This window comes from Bombus terrestris, chromosome 9, assembly GCF_910591885.1.
Source record: "Bombus terrestris chromosome 9, iyBomTerr1.2, whole genome shotgun sequence".
Classification (NCBI taxonomy): domain Eukaryota; kingdom Metazoa; phylum Arthropoda; class Insecta; order Hymenoptera; family Apidae; genus Bombus; species Bombus terrestris.
The window spans coordinates 1,914,596-1,932,980 of NC_063277.1; the positions used below are offsets into that span (position 1 = coordinate 1,914,596).

The 18,385-nt window shown below is 41.6% G+C and overlaps 2 protein-coding genes across 2 annotated transcripts; one reads left to right on the top strand and one right to left on the bottom strand.

Moving 5' to 3' along the window:
• Nucleotides 1-1,698: 1,698 nt before the first annotated feature.
• LOC100648284 lies at nt 1,699-6,664 on the bottom strand. Its single transcript, XM_003397519.4, has 4 exons — nt 6,269-6,664; nt 5,983-6,176; nt 5,662-5,769; nt 1,699-2,049 (listed from the first exon to the last, which is right to left on the bottom strand). Exons 1-4 carry the CDS (start codon nt 6,386-6,388, stop codon nt 1,914-1,916), a joined length of 558 nt encoding a protein of 185 aa, XP_003397567.3. The 5' UTR covers nt 6,389-6,664; the 3' UTR covers nt 1,699-1,913.
• Nucleotides 6,665-15,162: 8,498 nt separating this feature from the next.
• LOC100648168 lies at nt 15,163-18,178 on the top strand. The gene is made up of 4 exons (XM_020864391.2): nt 15,163-15,477; nt 16,160-16,346; nt 16,836-17,004; nt 17,957-18,178. The coding sequence occupies exons 1-4, from the start codon at nt 15,355-15,357 to the stop codon at nt 18,108-18,110; spliced, it is 633 nt and encodes a 210-aa protein (XP_020720050.1). The 5' UTR covers nt 15,163-15,354; the 3' UTR covers nt 18,111-18,178.
• Nucleotides 18,179-18,385: the final 207 nt, after the last annotated feature.

Below are 18,385 nucleotides of genomic sequence, written 5' to 3' on the forward strand. Positions count from 1 at the left end.
CTATTATTTCCTTATAAAACGAAAGAAACTTTTCGGACAACTTAATACTATGAGTTTGGCTCCTATGGAGGGAGTGTCTCCGGGGCCCAGGTCAGAGATGGCCATGCTGTTACTGTTTTCTGACACTGGAACGCTCTTTACGTTGTTGTTTCGATAACCCGCGGGATGTTCGTTAAACCCTCTTGATTTTTCTATCGCTAATTTATGGCTCCGTGACATCAGCGTATTTAACGCGACGCGTTCTAAGAATGGCTCATGAGCAAAATCTTGGGGCAGAGATCGAGTCCATCGGTGTTAAGTTTCTAATCGAGCTACAAACACGCGTGGAAGCTTCGATAGCGTAATAACTAACAATAAGCCCGGAGAGGGAAACTCATTGACGCGATCAATGTCCCAGTTGGCTAGCACGGAATTCTCGGCGAATGGAAATTCCGATTTGCCAGATTACGAGACCTCTGATCCTGATTTTACCGGATGAAGTTACATCTATAGACTGAGAGTTCAACTGCCCTGGAACGTCGTTCTAATCCATACGCGATAAACAGAAGCAAGTAAATCATTCGCCATGGTGCACTGATTAAACGTATCGACGATCGGCGTAATTTTACAATCGGCGTTTCGAAATGAATTTGCAGTGATTAACGCGCGAGTATTGTTCAGACGATAAGAAATTAGGGAAATTAGCGACTAGTATGCGCGCGGTAAGATCGAAGCCGAGCGTTGGAACTCGTGTGCATGTATGCTTAAGCACTCTAGCCCTTAAATTCCTAATGAAACTTGGCGAAAGTTCTGTGGAAGTTGCCGTTGTAAAATATCCGGCTTTACTTCCGCCTGTGTCGAAATTCTCGCGGACTTCACACCCATAGCAGCTATAAAATTCAGCTGGTTTTACCAACTTCCGGCATAAAGCCTGTTGGCCTACGTATTGGGACTCCAACTTTTTTTCCTACGCTCCTTCATAAACTTTGCTCGATATTAGCTATAAGGATTTGCCCTCTACGTCGGCATAAAACTTGCAAACGCGGTTTAATTCGATGCAAAACCTTAGCAAATAATTCTCAACCACCTTATGGAAACAATGATGGTCAGTTTTCAAGCACGCCTCTGTATAAGCACTGTATAAGCAAGTTTTTCACCAAAGATAATTCGATGACATCGCGTCCTGTCTGTTTCATTCTCGCACCCTAGTCGGAGACGATAAATTGCCGCCATATATCCGTGATAGCGTTACTCGAGACACTTTTAGGCCTTCGTATTGTCACGACAATAACAGCGGCGTCCCTACGATAGCCATTTCTTTCGCCCGTTGTTTTCGGTTCTGAAATCTCAGAAATGTACAATGCTGCGAATCGTTAAGAATCTGTTTGACAGCCGTACACGATTACCGAGATTTACTTCTTCGATGCAAGTTTAGGATCGATCGCTTCGCTAATAACTTAGTCTGTTCGAACTGCATTTGTCGAAACGAAATCGTAGACGGATTAACCGAACTTCTGCCGATTAAATTCGCCTATCTGAACACAAACGAAAAATAATTATAAACGGGAAAACTCGTATTTAATGGAATACCAATTACAGAAACTATTATACTTGCCCAAGTTCAGATAAATGCGGTTCTACTGTATCGAGTATCATCATGATTTACGCTAAATCATCGGAGGCTGTAATATTTATTAACGGGTGTATACGCGCATAGGATTACATTTATAAAAATATTTATTCTTAAAATATTCTCGAGAGCTTAAAATAAATTCTTCGTTGGAGGAAAGTAGCACGTAAAACGATCAATCCATTAAATTGTATGATATTTATAGTAATCGAAGCGCTGGAACGGCACCGAGTGCGAGCATAAAATCGAACTGTTTATCCGATCGAAGTGCAAGCGGCGTTGCACCGCAGTGGTTTTTCAGAGTTCAAGCGAGGACTCCAATCAAGTCGAAGAGTCCCACGGGGCATTGCGGTCGGTACTTAGAGCAGCTTCCATTACGTCCAACCACTTCGGCTTGAAGAATATCCCGCGGTAGTGGCTCGTGTCGCGAGCTTGTTGGTCTGAAAAAAATATCGACTGGTACATACATCTGCACGATAATAAGGAGCTTTTCCTTTCTTCTCTATACCGCGATACCTCGGCGCGATAACAAGGTCTAGCGTACCGTTGGTCGACTCGTTAACAGACGGCCATTAAATTGTCCAGGTATCATACGATTCTTTGCACGAGCCAATTTAAAGAGCCGGCCAACGACTGTTACCTGCGTTATCTCGCGAAACTTTTCTCCGTCGTTCGAAACGACGGTTGCAGAATGAAGAAAAAGAAAAGAAAAGAATTCAGATATTATGGTTTTCCTACTAGAACCAACAATATAAAACTATTATAAGCCATGTCATTGCATCACGCCAAATGAAGTTACTGAAAATTCTCAACGAGAATTGATTGTAAATATTCTAATAAATAAAAAAAAAAAAAAAGATATTATAGTTTCGTTAGGACAGGTGATAGACGCGTTGTAAACTGAATTCGGTAACCAGGTCAACTAGAAGCGTCTGAATCTACTTCCGATCTTATACCTTCAAATTATTCTTTTTTATTCTTTTGTATACTTTAAATTTATTCTTGTATTAGGTCGTCCGAAAAGTTTCTTTCGTTTTATAAGGAAATAATGGATGCACAACATTTTTCGTTTTATATGGTTTTACCGAATTACGCGTGATCCATTTTGTTCTATCAAGATAAAAATCACAATGTTCGACAGATTAGGTTTCATGTCCGTATAAAGATGCGTCGTTGTAAAAGACGTGTCTGTAAAAGGAAGACACTTTTCGGACAACCTAATATCTTAAAATATTTTCGAAAATCGAAATTACAAATTTCTGGGTCAGTCGATGAGTTGCGAGTCTTCTCAGAGTCGATAGTTTTTTTTAAAACGAGGATGACATGACTGACAAGATGGTGAAAAAATTGGACATGACTAAACGGAATTTCCTAGAGTCTCTCCCTTTTTCTTACTACCTGACCGTTTTCTCGTGCCAGCTAGGAGATGATTCCGCGAGCCGAGCAAACGAACACGACAATATGTCGTGCATATCTCGCGTGCTCGTAAAAAGTCAGGAACGGTCGGGCCGCTTTCATTGCGCTTTTATTTCGGCTGCTGTCCCCTCTTATTTCGAACCGGGATGACTGGAGAAAGAGGGAAAGCACGCGTTTCGAAGGCCTCGCTCTTCTTCCGTTTTATTGCTACCGCCCTACCGGAGATACGAGGTGAAAAACAATATAATTTCGTTATCAGAGCGAGGAGAGTCGAAACGACCCGTTCGTGGTTCCTTCCAAGCGAATTCTTTTCTTCTCTCGAATTTATTGTAAAATACGCGCAATTCTTTCTTCCCTGATTTGTAAAGACAATAAATTGTAGTCGCTGTTTGAACGTTCCATGCAATCCGGGAGCATCGTCTCTTCTTTTGAAAAGAAAAGAATGTAGAAAATTGAGGTAACTGCCGTTCTTGATCCTGCGAATCTTGAAACTGGAAAGTCCTTGTTTCGAAGAAATCGATACGTTTCTTGCAATTTCCTTTGCTTATTTTTCGAACGTCGATCAGTATCACTGATCGGAGCAATTTGTATACTCGCAGTTGTGTTTTTATTTGAAACTGACGAGAACCGGGGCGAGTTTAATAACACCTCGTTCGCAGCTGGAAGGCAAACAAGCTGTCCCTATGATTCTTTCATGTCGCCTTAGCCAGTTCCATTTTCTCAAATTACCCGTGAGACCGTGTGAAAGGACTCTCAAGGAGGACAACGCTTCCACTAACGCGATAACAACTTCAACGGAAAAACGTAGTTCATTTGCAATTTTTATTCACCCCTGTGAACATCCTTCGCGAACTTTTCTATTCGCTGTTTGCGTTTTGCCTGGCAAACACTATCACCATATACATTTCGGTTCCTTGTTTAGCATTAAAACCACCGGCGACTAAAATATAAAAGAAATCGATCGAACGAGAAAAGTTAGAATGGGAACGTCTATGAGGAAACATAACGTAAACACGACGTAAAGAACAAATAGAAAATTGCTAAGCCGAACTAGACTCAGGCCGAAGTAAACAAAAACATTGATCGAATGAAACGAAGAGCAAATGGAAGAAATTGAAGCAAAGAAACGGAAAGGAAAGTTATGAAAAATTATAACGCGAAGGAACAAGCAAAGGTTGAAGGCAAATTATACAAAATACATCTTCGTGCCATGAAAAGCGACAAATTCATCATTTTGATCCCTCTGGTAGTAGAATTAATCGTCGCTGCGTCCTTTCGCCGAAGAAAAATCCAAAGACGTCAGAGTGGAATTGGAAACTCAGAAACGTTCTACGTTTCAGACGAGTTTCTCAAGTTCCTCACGTAGAGCTCGAGAAACGCGCAAAATGGAATACATCGTCGACAATGTCGGGGACATTTTTCTAGAAGAAAGACGAGCACACAGAAACTCAAAAGCTTGTTGAATATGGTGCAGCTAATTCGAAAGCTTCAATACCCGTGTCAATATTGACCCAGATTTCACGAAATCTGTCCGAAACAGCTGTTCTCTCTTTTTTAACTAACCGCATAGCGATTCGATTTTGTTTGAAGAACGAATCACGTATCGATTATAATCTTGAAAATTGAACGAGGCAAAGTCGTCGGAGATGAAATAACGACGAGGACGAGGCATAGGTTTGGTACGGCGTTTTCCTGGTTCCGAGCCAGTCCATTTTCTCGACTCGGTGGGTAGAGGTAAACCGCGTAGAATTTTCACGACGGCGAGGATATCGTCGGCGGCCGAGGACGACGACAATGCGGCGTCACGGCCGCCTGCGGGCCGTCTTTTTTATTCATACGTCCCTGGCTCGACAGTTTATCCGCCCACGAGCCGACATGCATCAGCCACGTAACACACAGGGGAAAATGCATGGGTAGCCAGCGTGTGCGAGGTGCACGCGTACAGAAGAAGAAGCTGGCATGCCGTCGAGAAGCGAGAAAGCTAAACCAAATTTGCTTTTCTACACGGTTTGTGTATCTACTCCAATTTGCGCCGCCTTGGACTGGCCGAAAAAAGGCCTGGTTCTTTTTTTCGCCGCGCGAAACCAGGTCGCGCCGACGAAATTTCCAGCTGGATCCTTTAGCGCATTATACTCGGCGCGAACAATGGCCCCTGCCAGTACCGAGTTCCGTCTTTTCTCTAGAAACGTGGATGGCGATCTTTTCGATCTCTGGCGGTCGGATTCGCGGCTTGAAAATGATCTACGCGCCGTTTTTCGAGAGCTGGAATTTTCCGTAATTTCGAACGCCGGGTTAATTGAACTTTGCAAAGCGGCGCAAGGTTCTTTCGCTAATTCCGTTCCGTTTCGACTTTGAAGGGGTTGTCTCTCGTGAAAATTGCTAATGTCTATCTACTTATTAAGTTAATTGTTCGCCTGCGTTAAACTTTGTCATCGAGGCAGAATGAAATTAGAAAGAGACGACGAAGATGAAATTTGCAAGTAGGAAAATTACCTTAACCGAATTAACGGCGAGCTTAAAGGAATCTACAGGCAGGTTGAAGGACAGATTAGGAAGGACGAATGGAAGCAATTCGACGGGATGATTATGAGAGACGAGGGCTGCCGTGTGACGTAAAAGCTAACGGAGGAACTTACGTGAAGATCACGTGCAGAATGTCACCAATGAGTCCGTTATGTCTCAGGTAGTGCTCCGAAGTTTCGCAAATGGCCCTCAGCAGGCATTCGTGACCCTGATATCCGTAGCTGTGCAGAAAGTCAGCAGAGCAAAGTGAAAAATAAAATAAGACCGTCCGTGGCTGACCTACTACGACTTCTGGGTCAGCATCCGCGTGCACCTATATTTTTCTCTACTCTGTTCTATATTTTTTTCTTTTACTTTCCAAACTACGAAATACTCTACAGCACAGTCTGTAGACGAATACAATAACGTCTCAGTGTAATCAATTTCGAACTCACTTGACGAACTTATTCTCTACAGCTTGATAAAGCGTAGCTCTGTCCAAGCTTCTCTTCCTTCTTTGTTCCTCGGTATACAGCCAGAGTTTCTCATCGCTGGCGTTCGTTGGCAAGTTGTAAGTCGCCTCGAAGAAATCGGCTATGGAAATCGATTTGTATGGATCCTCCAGCGGTATCGCCAGCGCGACGAACAGCTTCAAGAAGAACACGTTTATCACTTTCAACTCGAGTCTTCCTTCGCGCGAATCGATAATTTCTTATTGTTCACTGCTACTTTGACACTCACACCTGCGGTACTTTCTTCCGGGAACGTGAGGGACCGGATGGGTCGATGAAGTATCTCCGCCAACTCCGAATTTAGGAGTCTCGAGCCAGCCGGATGGAATATCACCAGCAGATTGAGCATCAAGAGGCTGTAAAAGAAGACTTTGCTTCAGACTGGTAAACCGTGCACGTTGCTCGTAAAACAATTTTCACGATATATCAAAATGGTTGCGGGATACGACAGATAGAGATCGAAAGAAGCACGGAAAATTTTCTCCACCGATTTCTAACGTCCCTACGTTGTACCGCGGCTATCGCGATTCGGACGAGACCTGATTAACATTACAAATGAACAGGCGCTGAGCGAAATTGAAGCTCCTTTCGTCGGCCGGATGAAAATTCAACGGGCGAAGTCGGAAGACGGTGGAGATCGTTTAATTCTCTTTAAGAAGTTCTAATGCGCGAACTCGCCTGGATGGATCCGTTAACGAACGATAATCGGTTTAATTATTGAACGTACAGAAGTTCTTGCCGATGGGTCGACATTTCCGAGGACACTTAACCGTAGGCTCGCAGAGAAGACGCAAGTCTGACGTTCTGCGACTTCCTCTCGGTTCATTTTCTCCGCGCAAACCGGTTCCTTCGTTAACGATATTCGCGATTATTAACGATAATTACATGCGAACTCGCGAAGATGGAACTGCTGGACGAATGTAGAAGGAGAAACAGAAGTTTGATTTGTAACAGTCGATATTTCGAATAAACTGTCATTGAATCGTATAGACTCAAGAACGTCGTTCTGCTCGAAGCTTCATTAGCATCAGTTTCCACTAAATTTCACGATGGAATTTCGTTCTTGTCGACTCATCGTCAGCGATATTTTCCCCTGTTGTTCCGGTGTCAAGCTTTCCAAAGTCAGCCAAAATGTTTTTACGCGTTGCCGGCCACATTAGCGGACGGTGGCACGGTTTTCAAATGCGATTACAATTCTCCACGCGCGGCACCTCAGATATCGTGGCGGCCTGGGGTGGCGGTGATTAAAAAACTTCACTGATTTTAGCGTTGGCGTGGCTGGTGAAAAAAAGCAAGAGAACGAGAGGGCTACGCCGGTTGGAAATGCTGCTGTGTTTTAACCATGCATACGTAAATGAGCCCACTTTTCTGGGACTATTTCCTGTTTTTAATTCTTCTTCTCGTTTACATCAATACACACGCATCGCACCGGCAACGAGTCGTTCTCCACCTAAGAGTATACGTCCGTTTAACCATCAGGATACGATAATAAACACGCGATAAATGTTTTCTTTTTTCTTTATTATTTATATTGAGATATGTATAATTTTGTGTGCTAGACTAGATTAGCCGCGTGGTAGTGACACACGTATGTGAATATGAGTACATGGAAGTATGTGTGTGCACAGCGTCTCGAAAAACATGAATGCTACTGTTCCGTTGGCAGTGTGGTATAGAAGATGGTGAGACAAAGAGAGTGTTGAGACGCGTGCAAATGTATATCGATGAAGATCCTGCAAATCGTTTATTAAATAAATTTAAAACTATTTTAATATAAATTCAAAGCTTAATCTTAGTTTTCCTGTACTTTTATTTCGGCGATTAAGATCCACAATTTTCAACAATTTAATTTGTACTTTACAATTTGTCCAGCTGAATATTTGGTAAATTTTTCTAACTTAGTTGCCAAATAACATGTGAATGGCTACCCCCAGCGGGATACCATCTTCGAGTTTGACTATTTTATTTCTTTAATGGGGTGTTTTCTTTTTAATCTTCTTTCTATCAGAATTTTGCTCGCTTCAGCAGCCAGCTGATTTAGATGTATTGCCAATTTCTTCTTTGACCGTTGGTATTTTTAAGTCTTATTCTCGTTTCTGACATACCGTGGGGCGTTCACTATTGTTCTCAGTATCTTCGATTATAGCAAGTCTAGTTTATTTATGTGGCTCATTGCTGCTGTCCCCCATAATGGTATTCCGTACGCCCAGATTGGTTTTATTATCGTTTTGCAGATTTTTAGTTTATTTTCTATGCTGAGTTTAGAGTTTCGACTAGTTAGCCAGTACATCTGTCTTCCTTTTATCCGTATTTTGTCTATAATTGATTTAGTATGTCGTTTCCATGTGTGTCTAAGTGGGCGACAAACGTGAATGCGTCTCAAAGGAAAGGCTCTAGCGAGTTTAATCACAATCGAGGACGTCGAACGAAAGAGGGTGAAAAATACGTTCGACGCAGCGTTTGTGTGTGATCGATGGAAAAAGTCAAATAACCGCTGACTTGATTAAAACTATAGGGTCAATCAAGTTTTTTCGTTTTTTTATCTATTTACTTCGCCTTTATTCATCGCGAGATATGCATACGGTGATTTGAACGAACGAAGTTAGAATATTTGCAAACTTACGAAAGTAGGCGCAAGAGCGATGCTCGGTATATTGCCAATTACTATATATGTAGTATCGTGGACAAAAGGCCCAAGATATCTGCCGAACCATAAACAATGCCGCGAGAGCCGCGGCATCGTCGGGTACATCAATGTGTCGTCGGTTCTTTTTAAGTGGATAGTTTCGTGGAAAGGGCCTGCGTGACTCTGGCCACGGGCGTTTCGGGACACGTGTCCGATAGGACGGGAAAAGACAAAGAGACGCTAAAGGCAGAATTAGTTGAGAAGCCGGAGAGGACGGATGCAAAAGGTGTGCAGAGTGTGAGTTAAGAAGCGAGAGCGAGCGAGTGTAGAAGCCGAAGAGTGTGAATCGGGAAGTCGGAAGCCGCGTGTGAGAATAGGACGTACAACAGCATTGTAATCATTTCGTTGCTTCGAATATTATTTATTAAATCAAAACATCATTACTTGTCCTTTCCTCTAAGACCCATTAAGATACTACATATATAATAGTAAAAATTATAGTACAATAACACCATCTCTCAAAAGAACGCAGACACTTGTTTGCTTTCGGCAGAATATAATTTAATCAGGAAATTACGAAGAGAAAGGTGCCCAGGGTGATTTTTCTTTTCATCGAGGCTGTCGTAGAATATTAAAATACGATGAAAAGTACTTTCAAAAGTTAATATGGAATAAAATAGTTGGCGTTTATAAACGTCGAACGTTATGCTTTATTTCAAGTTGCAACATCATGTTGAATTACAGAACTGTAGAATTATTTGTGTATTTCCAACATATTGGGTTGGCAATTAAGTGATTGCCAATATATGTGGCTGAATTTTCGTTGAAAATTCATGGAACAACGCAACACATCGATATACACAATTACTCGTTTTGTACAATGTACTGTGCGTTTATTCCGAAAACACTTACAGTCGCTAAGGTTCTGAAAGTTGGACTACTACAAAGGAAATTCTACAAAGTTCATAATTATTAATTTAGTGTCGTACGTAGTATCCTCCGCCACGGTTCCAAGTTTGAATATCTCGCGATTGTTAGCGACGAAAAAACGGAGGCGCCTGAATATCTCTCCTGCCACCTTGCGACCCTTTTGTATTTCCTTCTCGTTGTTTTGCTCCAGAAACGTTTATTCCTCGTGCATCGACCGCTCGTGCATGACATATAGCGACACTTTTCCGTTTTCACAAACAGGTCAGAGACGATTGTTTCTCCTCAGGACGAAGTGCCTATTCACTGCAGATGCGTCTGTTACCTTTTTACGGGGACAGAGCGCCGCCGTGTCGATGTTCTTCTTTTTTCCACCACCGACTACCATCGTTCAGTAAACTGTTTCACCATTTCCGTTCTATCTACTATACGCCGCAGTAGCCATCCAACATTGCTGCAAACTTCCCTTTGTAGATCCTGTCACGTGTTTCTTGAAATTAATAATAAGTTTACAACCGAGACAAATCGACGATATTTCCTGTTCGTAATAGGCCACGATTAAAGTCGAATTCCTTCGAGTATGGTCCTTGAAACGAATGGCACGATTGCCGAAAAGATTTGCCATTTCCTTGGCGCCTTCAGACGCAACTCGAGGAATACGAAATTTAGATTGGATCGTGGAAAAACGATGTCCTGGAAATCGGTAGAAACACGAGGCTCGGAGATCTCGCTTTTACCCCTTCACTTTTTAAATCCCACGTCATTTCGTAGACCATTCTGTTAGCACCGCGAACATATGAATAATGGATCGCCATGGCAGTAAAAATAATCGGTTTCCGATCTGTAAGTACAATTATAAGTTGTAATTTCCGAATGGAATTTGCATCGGTTGCTGTGGGAAAATTGTTCGCTCTTCTATTCAGCGTTCTTCTTCTCGCTCAGCTTTTATCCTAGCCATTTTTGATTTCATTTTATCGATATTTATTGAATTCCGTAAAGCATTATTCGTTACGCTTTTCACATTTTTCTCGCCATCTCTTTCGTTGGTTTGGAGAGAAAACTCGGGTTTGAATTCCGATAGAAAATATCGAACGTCTAAACGAGTGTGAAGCTATTATTTGCTAATTCGATGCACGATAATCGAAGCTATTTTATAAATTTTATGGCAGCTCGTCGAGCGCCTCGCATCATTCAGTGAGTTTTAAAGATGTCAGATATCCAAACGAGCGATAAAATTCGATTTACATAATCCATGTAAAAAGCTTCCATGAATTAATATCCTCTTTTTCTCTTCTTCTGCCGGGAATAATTGAATTCGATGCTTCTTGCGTGTCGATGAATTTCAACGGCGATTTATTAGATCGTCGTATTACCGGGACACTAAACGTGAGAAATTTCTACACCTCGAACGTATTAATATTATTTATCATGTGTCTTGGATATGCATATTTGATATATCATTCGCGAAGAATTTTCGATAGAAAGCCCTTCGTTTCGCAGAAAAATGCAGCCGTTTCATGGAATATTCTGCGGAAGGTTTCGCAAAGGATGATTTCACAAAATTTCAATCCGTTTCTTTCGTTGCTCCATCGATTGTTCTTCTATCGGTTCCCAGATTTTTACCAGACGAGAACAGATAGCCGCAAATCGTACGATCACCGTGAAAATTTCATTTTATTCGTTCGATTCGGAGAAAATGAAGGAAGATGGAAGAAATAAAGAAAAAGGAACGCTTTAAAGTAGCGAGTGTGACTGAGAAAAATTTTCGGCGAATCCAACGGGACTGTGTTTCGCGTCCGGGCAGGTCGTTAGATTTTCGTCGGGTATTCGCCCGCTACGAAGTTCCGACGGTCTGTAATTTCCTCTGAGCGTCGACTATTCTAATTTTAATGATAGAGATGTAACGTGCCCTCGGCCGGCTCTCAGAGACCGCGGGAAATCTGTTCAAAGGCGCGTCGAAATTACGATTCGCACACACGTTTTAAATAGAGATTCACAATAAACCAACTGCGCGGCCCTGTCCTGACCGATCCTTCCTCATCTCGGATAATAAACGAATAGCTGGAAATTCGCCGTTGTTGAGCAGCTTCGATACGCGAAATTCTGAATGGTCGAATTAAAACTACTTCGCTTCTGATGGTTGTTATTCGAACGCTCAAGTGAATTACCCTGTTTGGTATTTATTAAAGCTACATTTTCCCGGCGAATGAATATAACGGAAGCCACGATAATCGCATTAGCATATGCGTATTTCGAAAAAGGATTTCGGTATATGAGAACTTGGAATCAATGATCCAGTTTGATCGAAGATTGCGAGGATGTTCTAGAAATATAGGTCGATAGAACGAGAAACAGAGGTCAACGAAAGAACGTTCTACCGTCTAATTAACATAGTTCCTACTAATTTTTAATTATAATATAGGAATTTGAAAGATATGCCTCATCTGTCACTTGTGCACCTAAACCTTCTTCATCGTCTCGTTGTCGAGTATCAATTCTACAAGCAGTGCTCGATATTTATTAAATAATATTTTTTAAAGGCTCTATGATGCAAGTCGCCTCTACCTTGCATTGTTTCTACATGTAACTTCTGTACGATCTGTATAGTCTTCGAACTATTGGGTTGGCAACTAAGTGATTGCGGGTTTTGTCAATACCACCTAAGGAAGGAGAAAATCAGCAATCGCTTAGTTGCCAATACAATATTACAGGGACAGAAATAACCGGATAGCTTTGGAACATTGTACGGACAGTTGCTTTCGTACAACTACGATGGTTAACATCAAGCACTTAGACCTGTTACATATACTTAAGAGAAGAATCGTGGGCTATAATTGAGATAAGTCGGTATACAGCATGCGATAACTATTTCAAGTAACGATTACGGTATCTCGACACAATAGCGAGTTGCGCAAATTTATCGTTTCAATTCTAGCGGTTTAAGTTCGTTCATGGATCGGTGGAATAAGGAATTTCGCACCTACTTCGTTACCGAATTCAACGGAGAATAACTATTTCCTGAGACAGAGAAGAAGCGAGGAATCAGTGGATGAAGTGTGTGGCTATTTTTCCGGCTTCCTACCCAGATGCGAATAAATTGTCACCGAAATAAACCAGTCTCGCAGACGTGAAAGCATTCATTGACCTGTGGGAAGACGAATGAACCGCAGTTACCGGTCGACGAAATATGTTCAACCTCTTGAAAACGATTTCTCGATGTTTTCGTCCATCGATGGAAACGAAATTCGATAATTCCATCCAGCAACGTGGTCCGATTCCCAAACAAGCAGTTTTCATCTTTCTTATAGCAAATGATTGCTGTCAGATATTCGCAGACGGCCTTCGTAACAAGTAGAACGAGCCATCGGACCATCTGATCCGCAAAATCCGATTCTTTCTTCCTAGCACGTATTTCCTCTTTGCCCTCGCAGCTCTCACTGCTATCAGCCGATATTTGCAAGCCGCTCGGAATCAGGCGGCCTCCTATTCAAAGAGGAAATAAGCGTTGAGGAGAGAGAGAGAGAGAGAGAGAGAGAGAGAGAGAGAGAGAGAGAGAGAGAGAGAGAGAGAGAGAGAGTCTGTAAAAGAGAAAGAGGAGTCGATCTCTTCTCTTCTATTCTCTGTATAATCACTTTTCATAGCGGCGTTTTTCTCCACTCATTAGCCAGCTAGTTTTCATGCACCGAGGCCACCGTTTATATTCGCGGCAATTCTCGGCGGCTGGTTCGAATCAATCCCCAGGGTGCTTTGCTTCGAGGAGGATATATTCTTCTCGCTGGCGTCTCTACGGCCCGTTGTTAAGAAGATTTATCGTCGCGCCGGAGAGTCCGGCGTGCGCGAGACCGCCCATAATACGAAAATAATGCAAATGTCGTGTGAACGTGACGATACAATTGAGGCAAGATGGCCGAAATGGGATATTCGCGAGTTAATGCGAATCGAAGATAACCCTGGATTTCCGCGCATTTAAATCCACTTAAACCAGGCTTTCGTATCTTATCTTAACGATCTTCGGCAAGAAATAACGTTTGAATTCGTTTCGCTCGATCATTAATAACGCTCCATCGCAGTTTTCCGATCGACCAGTAGCTCGTACGGTTTTCTTATGGTACGCGATGAATATCATTTAATCTGTCGTGTTTGGAAGGGTTTGCACGTGCGTGCTGACTAACGCTTCGTTCGAACAACCACTTTCGAAGACGGAAAAGGAAAAGTAGATTGCATTGTTAACGCGTTATATATCATTTAATTCGGTTTGATGGAAATAGTCGAGGTTTAACAATTTAAAATTCGAATTTGAAATTTACACAGAATAATATAACTTGCTGTACTTGTATGTAGCAAGAAATTAGTATACAGTATGGTCAGTGGCCTGAAACATGTAATTAGTGGGAAAGATCATCTCATCGAATATTATGACATATTTAACCTAAGTCCAACAATGCGTCAACCTAACGTTTTATTTGCAACTTTTTCGATCGATCTGCACAACTGACTTTTATTTTGTTGACATTACGAGTATAAGAAGGAATTTCAAGGATTTGTTTTTATACTTTTTCAGTCATTTCTTCTAACATATTCTGATATACTGTCCTATGATAGTAATACTATCTATAGTATTATGACGAATTCTTTTGTAGATTCTAAATGAAAATCTTTTATGTTTTTGATTCGTGTAATAGATTTCGAAAAGGTACATTTACAAATATATTTTGAGCTTGATGAGACAATATGTAAATTACGTTTTCCTTATGATCCTATTTACACAACTCTCATTATTTCGTTATTTTATTGTTTAATACGTCAATATAATAAAGAATTGACTGTTCGAAATCTTTGGTATTCTCTTCGAAGTGTATAATCGCAATAAATATTTTCTAACTTCTATACACGTATATGTATTTTCAAATTGGTTTACTTTATCAATACAATCACGATATATTAGGTCATCCCATAAGTTTGTGCCGTTTTTCGAGCGGTTATATATGTTAAGATTGTTTACATACCTTTCAGTTTCATGAAAAAATGTAATCCCCCTCTCGTTGTACAACTTTTTCCCATTTTTCATTATTCCGTCTCGATAAAAGTTCTCTTGTTTTCCTTTAAAATATGAAATGTATATACAAAGGTCGGCACGAACTTATGGGATGACCTAATATTTACGATTATTTACGATATTTACGAAATTTCAAAACGTTTTGTACATATGCTACATATTGGGTTGGCAACTAAGTGATTTCGGATTTTGTCATTACCACATAATGACATAATCCGCAATCACTTAGTTGCCAACCCAATACATTTACCGTAAATCCACTAATCCTTTTTCAATTATCTTCTCGATGCAAATAATTAGACACACGTGCAGATCCTTCCAAACTTGCGATCTGCACGGATAAAACGAACGCTATCGCACACTGTAATTCTTCTTCAGTCCATTAACGACGTTGCATCCGCGTCAATCGCAGTTACGCTTCGAAGATTCGGAATCCAGTGAACATGAGAGTCGTGAATCCATCGATGGAAATTGATGGTCGCATTAATTTCACTAGGAGCAATGTGCAACCGGCGTAGTTTCAGTTTCAAGCTGTCCATTCAGTTGACTGCGGTCGCTTACCACGATCGAGGCCGGTTCATTATTTGCCTAACTCGCGATAACGAACTAATTGTACCTATTAACGAGCTCTCGTCACCTGCCTCTTCGATTATACACCTCTCAAAAGTTTCACGGACATTCACTACGATCTTCTCGAACGGTCACCATGCGGTGTTTCTTGCTCATCTCGCTTCTGTCTACGTGTTACCATTCTGGATCGAGTTTCGTACGAGACAAGAGATATTTGGTGTTCCCGCCGCCGAGCAACGTAGCGCCGACCAAAGTGCAGGTAATATATCATTATATATATATATATAGTTGTATCGATATTGGAATCGTCACTGCAGTCAAACCTATACGTTTAATTGCGCTAGCGATTCTAATTGGATATCGATTGCTAATTGTTTAAGCGATATACATAGGGCGCGTGGAACAGCGAAAGTGTGGCCGGTGGGAGGAGAGAATATGGAGACAGAGTCTCGTACGTTTCTAAAGACACAACGGTGTCCCTCTTGTGACAGCTCGATAGACGCCTCATACAGGCAATCGCGATACAATTATCTGTAATTGCACGGTGCACGTCACGATCGGTGGCGATTCAATCGCGGAATTGGATATTCGATCGACGATCGTAACTGCATGGGAATCGCAATGGCTGGAACACGTGGCCTCAGAAATGGCAGAAAACATCGACGTTCTAGCTATGGACAGGATTTCGCAGAAATTAACGTCGAGAGAGAACGATCGTGCGCGAGTAATTTTGGCGAGCGCATCGTCAAAAATACCGCAACTGTTCGGACAAACTGGCGCGGGCTCGAAATTCGTGTAATATTTCTCCCATCTAATTTCGTTGCCTGGAATGTCACGAGCTAGCTAACTAGGAGAACGAGAACGGGCCTGCCAATTGAGATTCGATTGGCGGTTATTATAAACGATCGATGACACCTTCGTGTATTTGAAAATCGTTCCAGTTAATCCTCGGCCTCGGTTTACCCATGGAAGTCGACGTCAGCATGATTATCGGATATGTGATGAAATTTAATTACGTGCTGCCCTATAACGCCTCCTACTTGACGGATTCATACGTTCGCTATGACAGATCGATCAGCCCCGGTGTCGAGGTCGACGGCAATGACGCTCCAACGTCGGATCACCAAGGTACACGCACCTCACATCTTTCCGCTTCGATGCGCTTCCGGCATTTTTTCATCGGCCAAGCACCAGCTTCTTTCATCGTCTAATCCTCTTTGCAATCTCGATTTCTCTCTTTCGAGTGTTAAACGCAGATAAGATGGTCGGAGATCTTAAGCTAATTTAGAAACTTTTTTATATAGGCCACATTTCTAACAATCAATCAGAATTAACTAAATAGCCTTAAAAAAAATGTCAAAGTCGATACGAAAGAACCACGCTTATATTAATAATTAAATTCACCCGTAGAGTAGTACCACTGCCAACGATAAGATGAACACGCTTTTCTCTCATTTTCATCAGAAGCTTTGTCGCTCGCGTCTGAAACTTTAATTTGTCCTCTGTCCTTTAGATTCGTGCGTTTACTCCAATGCGATACCCTTTCTCATCGACTCCATTAATACTCCATTATTTCTTCTGTTGTTCCCATGTTCAATGAATAATTTCTGCCGATAGGAGTTGCACGTGTCATCAACAGATGGGAAATTTACGAAATTCTGGAATCGGTTCTCGGCGATTCGCGATCGGGCAAGGCTTGCCTTTTAAGGGCGATCTGCGAGGCCTCAGCGGCGCCTTTCAACCGAGTTCACGGTCTCAGCTCTCAGCTCGTTCATCTTCTGCTCACGTGAGTATCGATTCCAAAGGGACGATGGAACGGGGAACGTATCGCGGTTGATTGTGTTCTTGCAGTGGAACTGCCTTCTTGGATTATCTCATATCTCCTCTATTTCGTTGGACATTAATTTACACCAGAAATGATCTACGTTATGCCACTCGCATAGTGTTAAGACGTAGATCGATGTGAAGATCGAGGTCTAACTTATTTGTGTAAGATACGATTGTAATTTATTACCAAGTTAGCGCGTCGGTTGGACGTAAGTCGATTAAGTCTGGGAAACCGCAAAACTTAATTTTCCATATTCTTAAGTATCAATCCCTGTTCAAAGATATTGATCATTTTCATCACTTTTTATCGCTACTTCTGTATCAAACGAAATACGGTAGGTCGTCGATTAACCGGCTTAATTGGAAGCCAGACAGCCTTGATAAATCGAGATCCAATTGATAATCGAGACCCCAGGGAAATAGCTAAAACTTTCGCAAGATATATTGCCTTTTATAATCGTACTTAAATATATATTTACTTAAAGTTTATTTATTTTGTTCGGTTTTCATTACGCCAAATTTTGACGAATATTATTTTTATACAAACGTATAAATGAAATAAATGTATAAAATAAACGTGACAGTTTCATATGGAAACGTTGCGAACGATCTAACAATATTGCCGTGGAAAGCATTTAATCAAGTTTGGAAAACACGCGTTAATAATCATCACGCGATGGAATATTCGTTATTCGTAAAATTTAAAGGTGGTATAACTTTAAAATCAAACGACGAAGGCTAATGGCCAACTTCGCTTTCGATAAAACTCGTGCCCGTGAATTGCTTCCACTGTTTGTGAGAGCAACGTCACGGAGGGTGCGTTAAGGCTCCTCGAACTTCCCATTACTTGGCCATTATTAACCTGAATCTAAATGCCTCACGGCGATCGGTTAATTTTGTTCGCGTTTCAGGCCGTCGACCACCTCGGAGCCTTTCAGGACTGACTTTGATCGAGTGTATCACGCTGCTGAAATTATGGGCCGACAAGGAGTCAGTCCTTGCGATAATTTATTCGCGGAATGTACGGAAAGCCTTCTGGATTACTTTACAGAGGTTTACGAATGATCGTTTGCCTAACATCGCCTGCAATATGTTGACTTAATTGATAGAAGAATAAACTTGACACCGCTTCACCTAGCCTTTATCCTCTAAGATTGATCATCAACGAGATCGCGTCTCATGCTGTAATTTTTTCTGCACACAGCAAAGTACGCGAACTAAGCATCGATAAGAGGCAGAATATACGTTGGCTAAGTAAAAACGACGTCCCCGAAACCTCGTCAGATTATTTCAAATGACTTGAAATCTCTTTATTTATTGAAATATTCTGCCAAATTTCT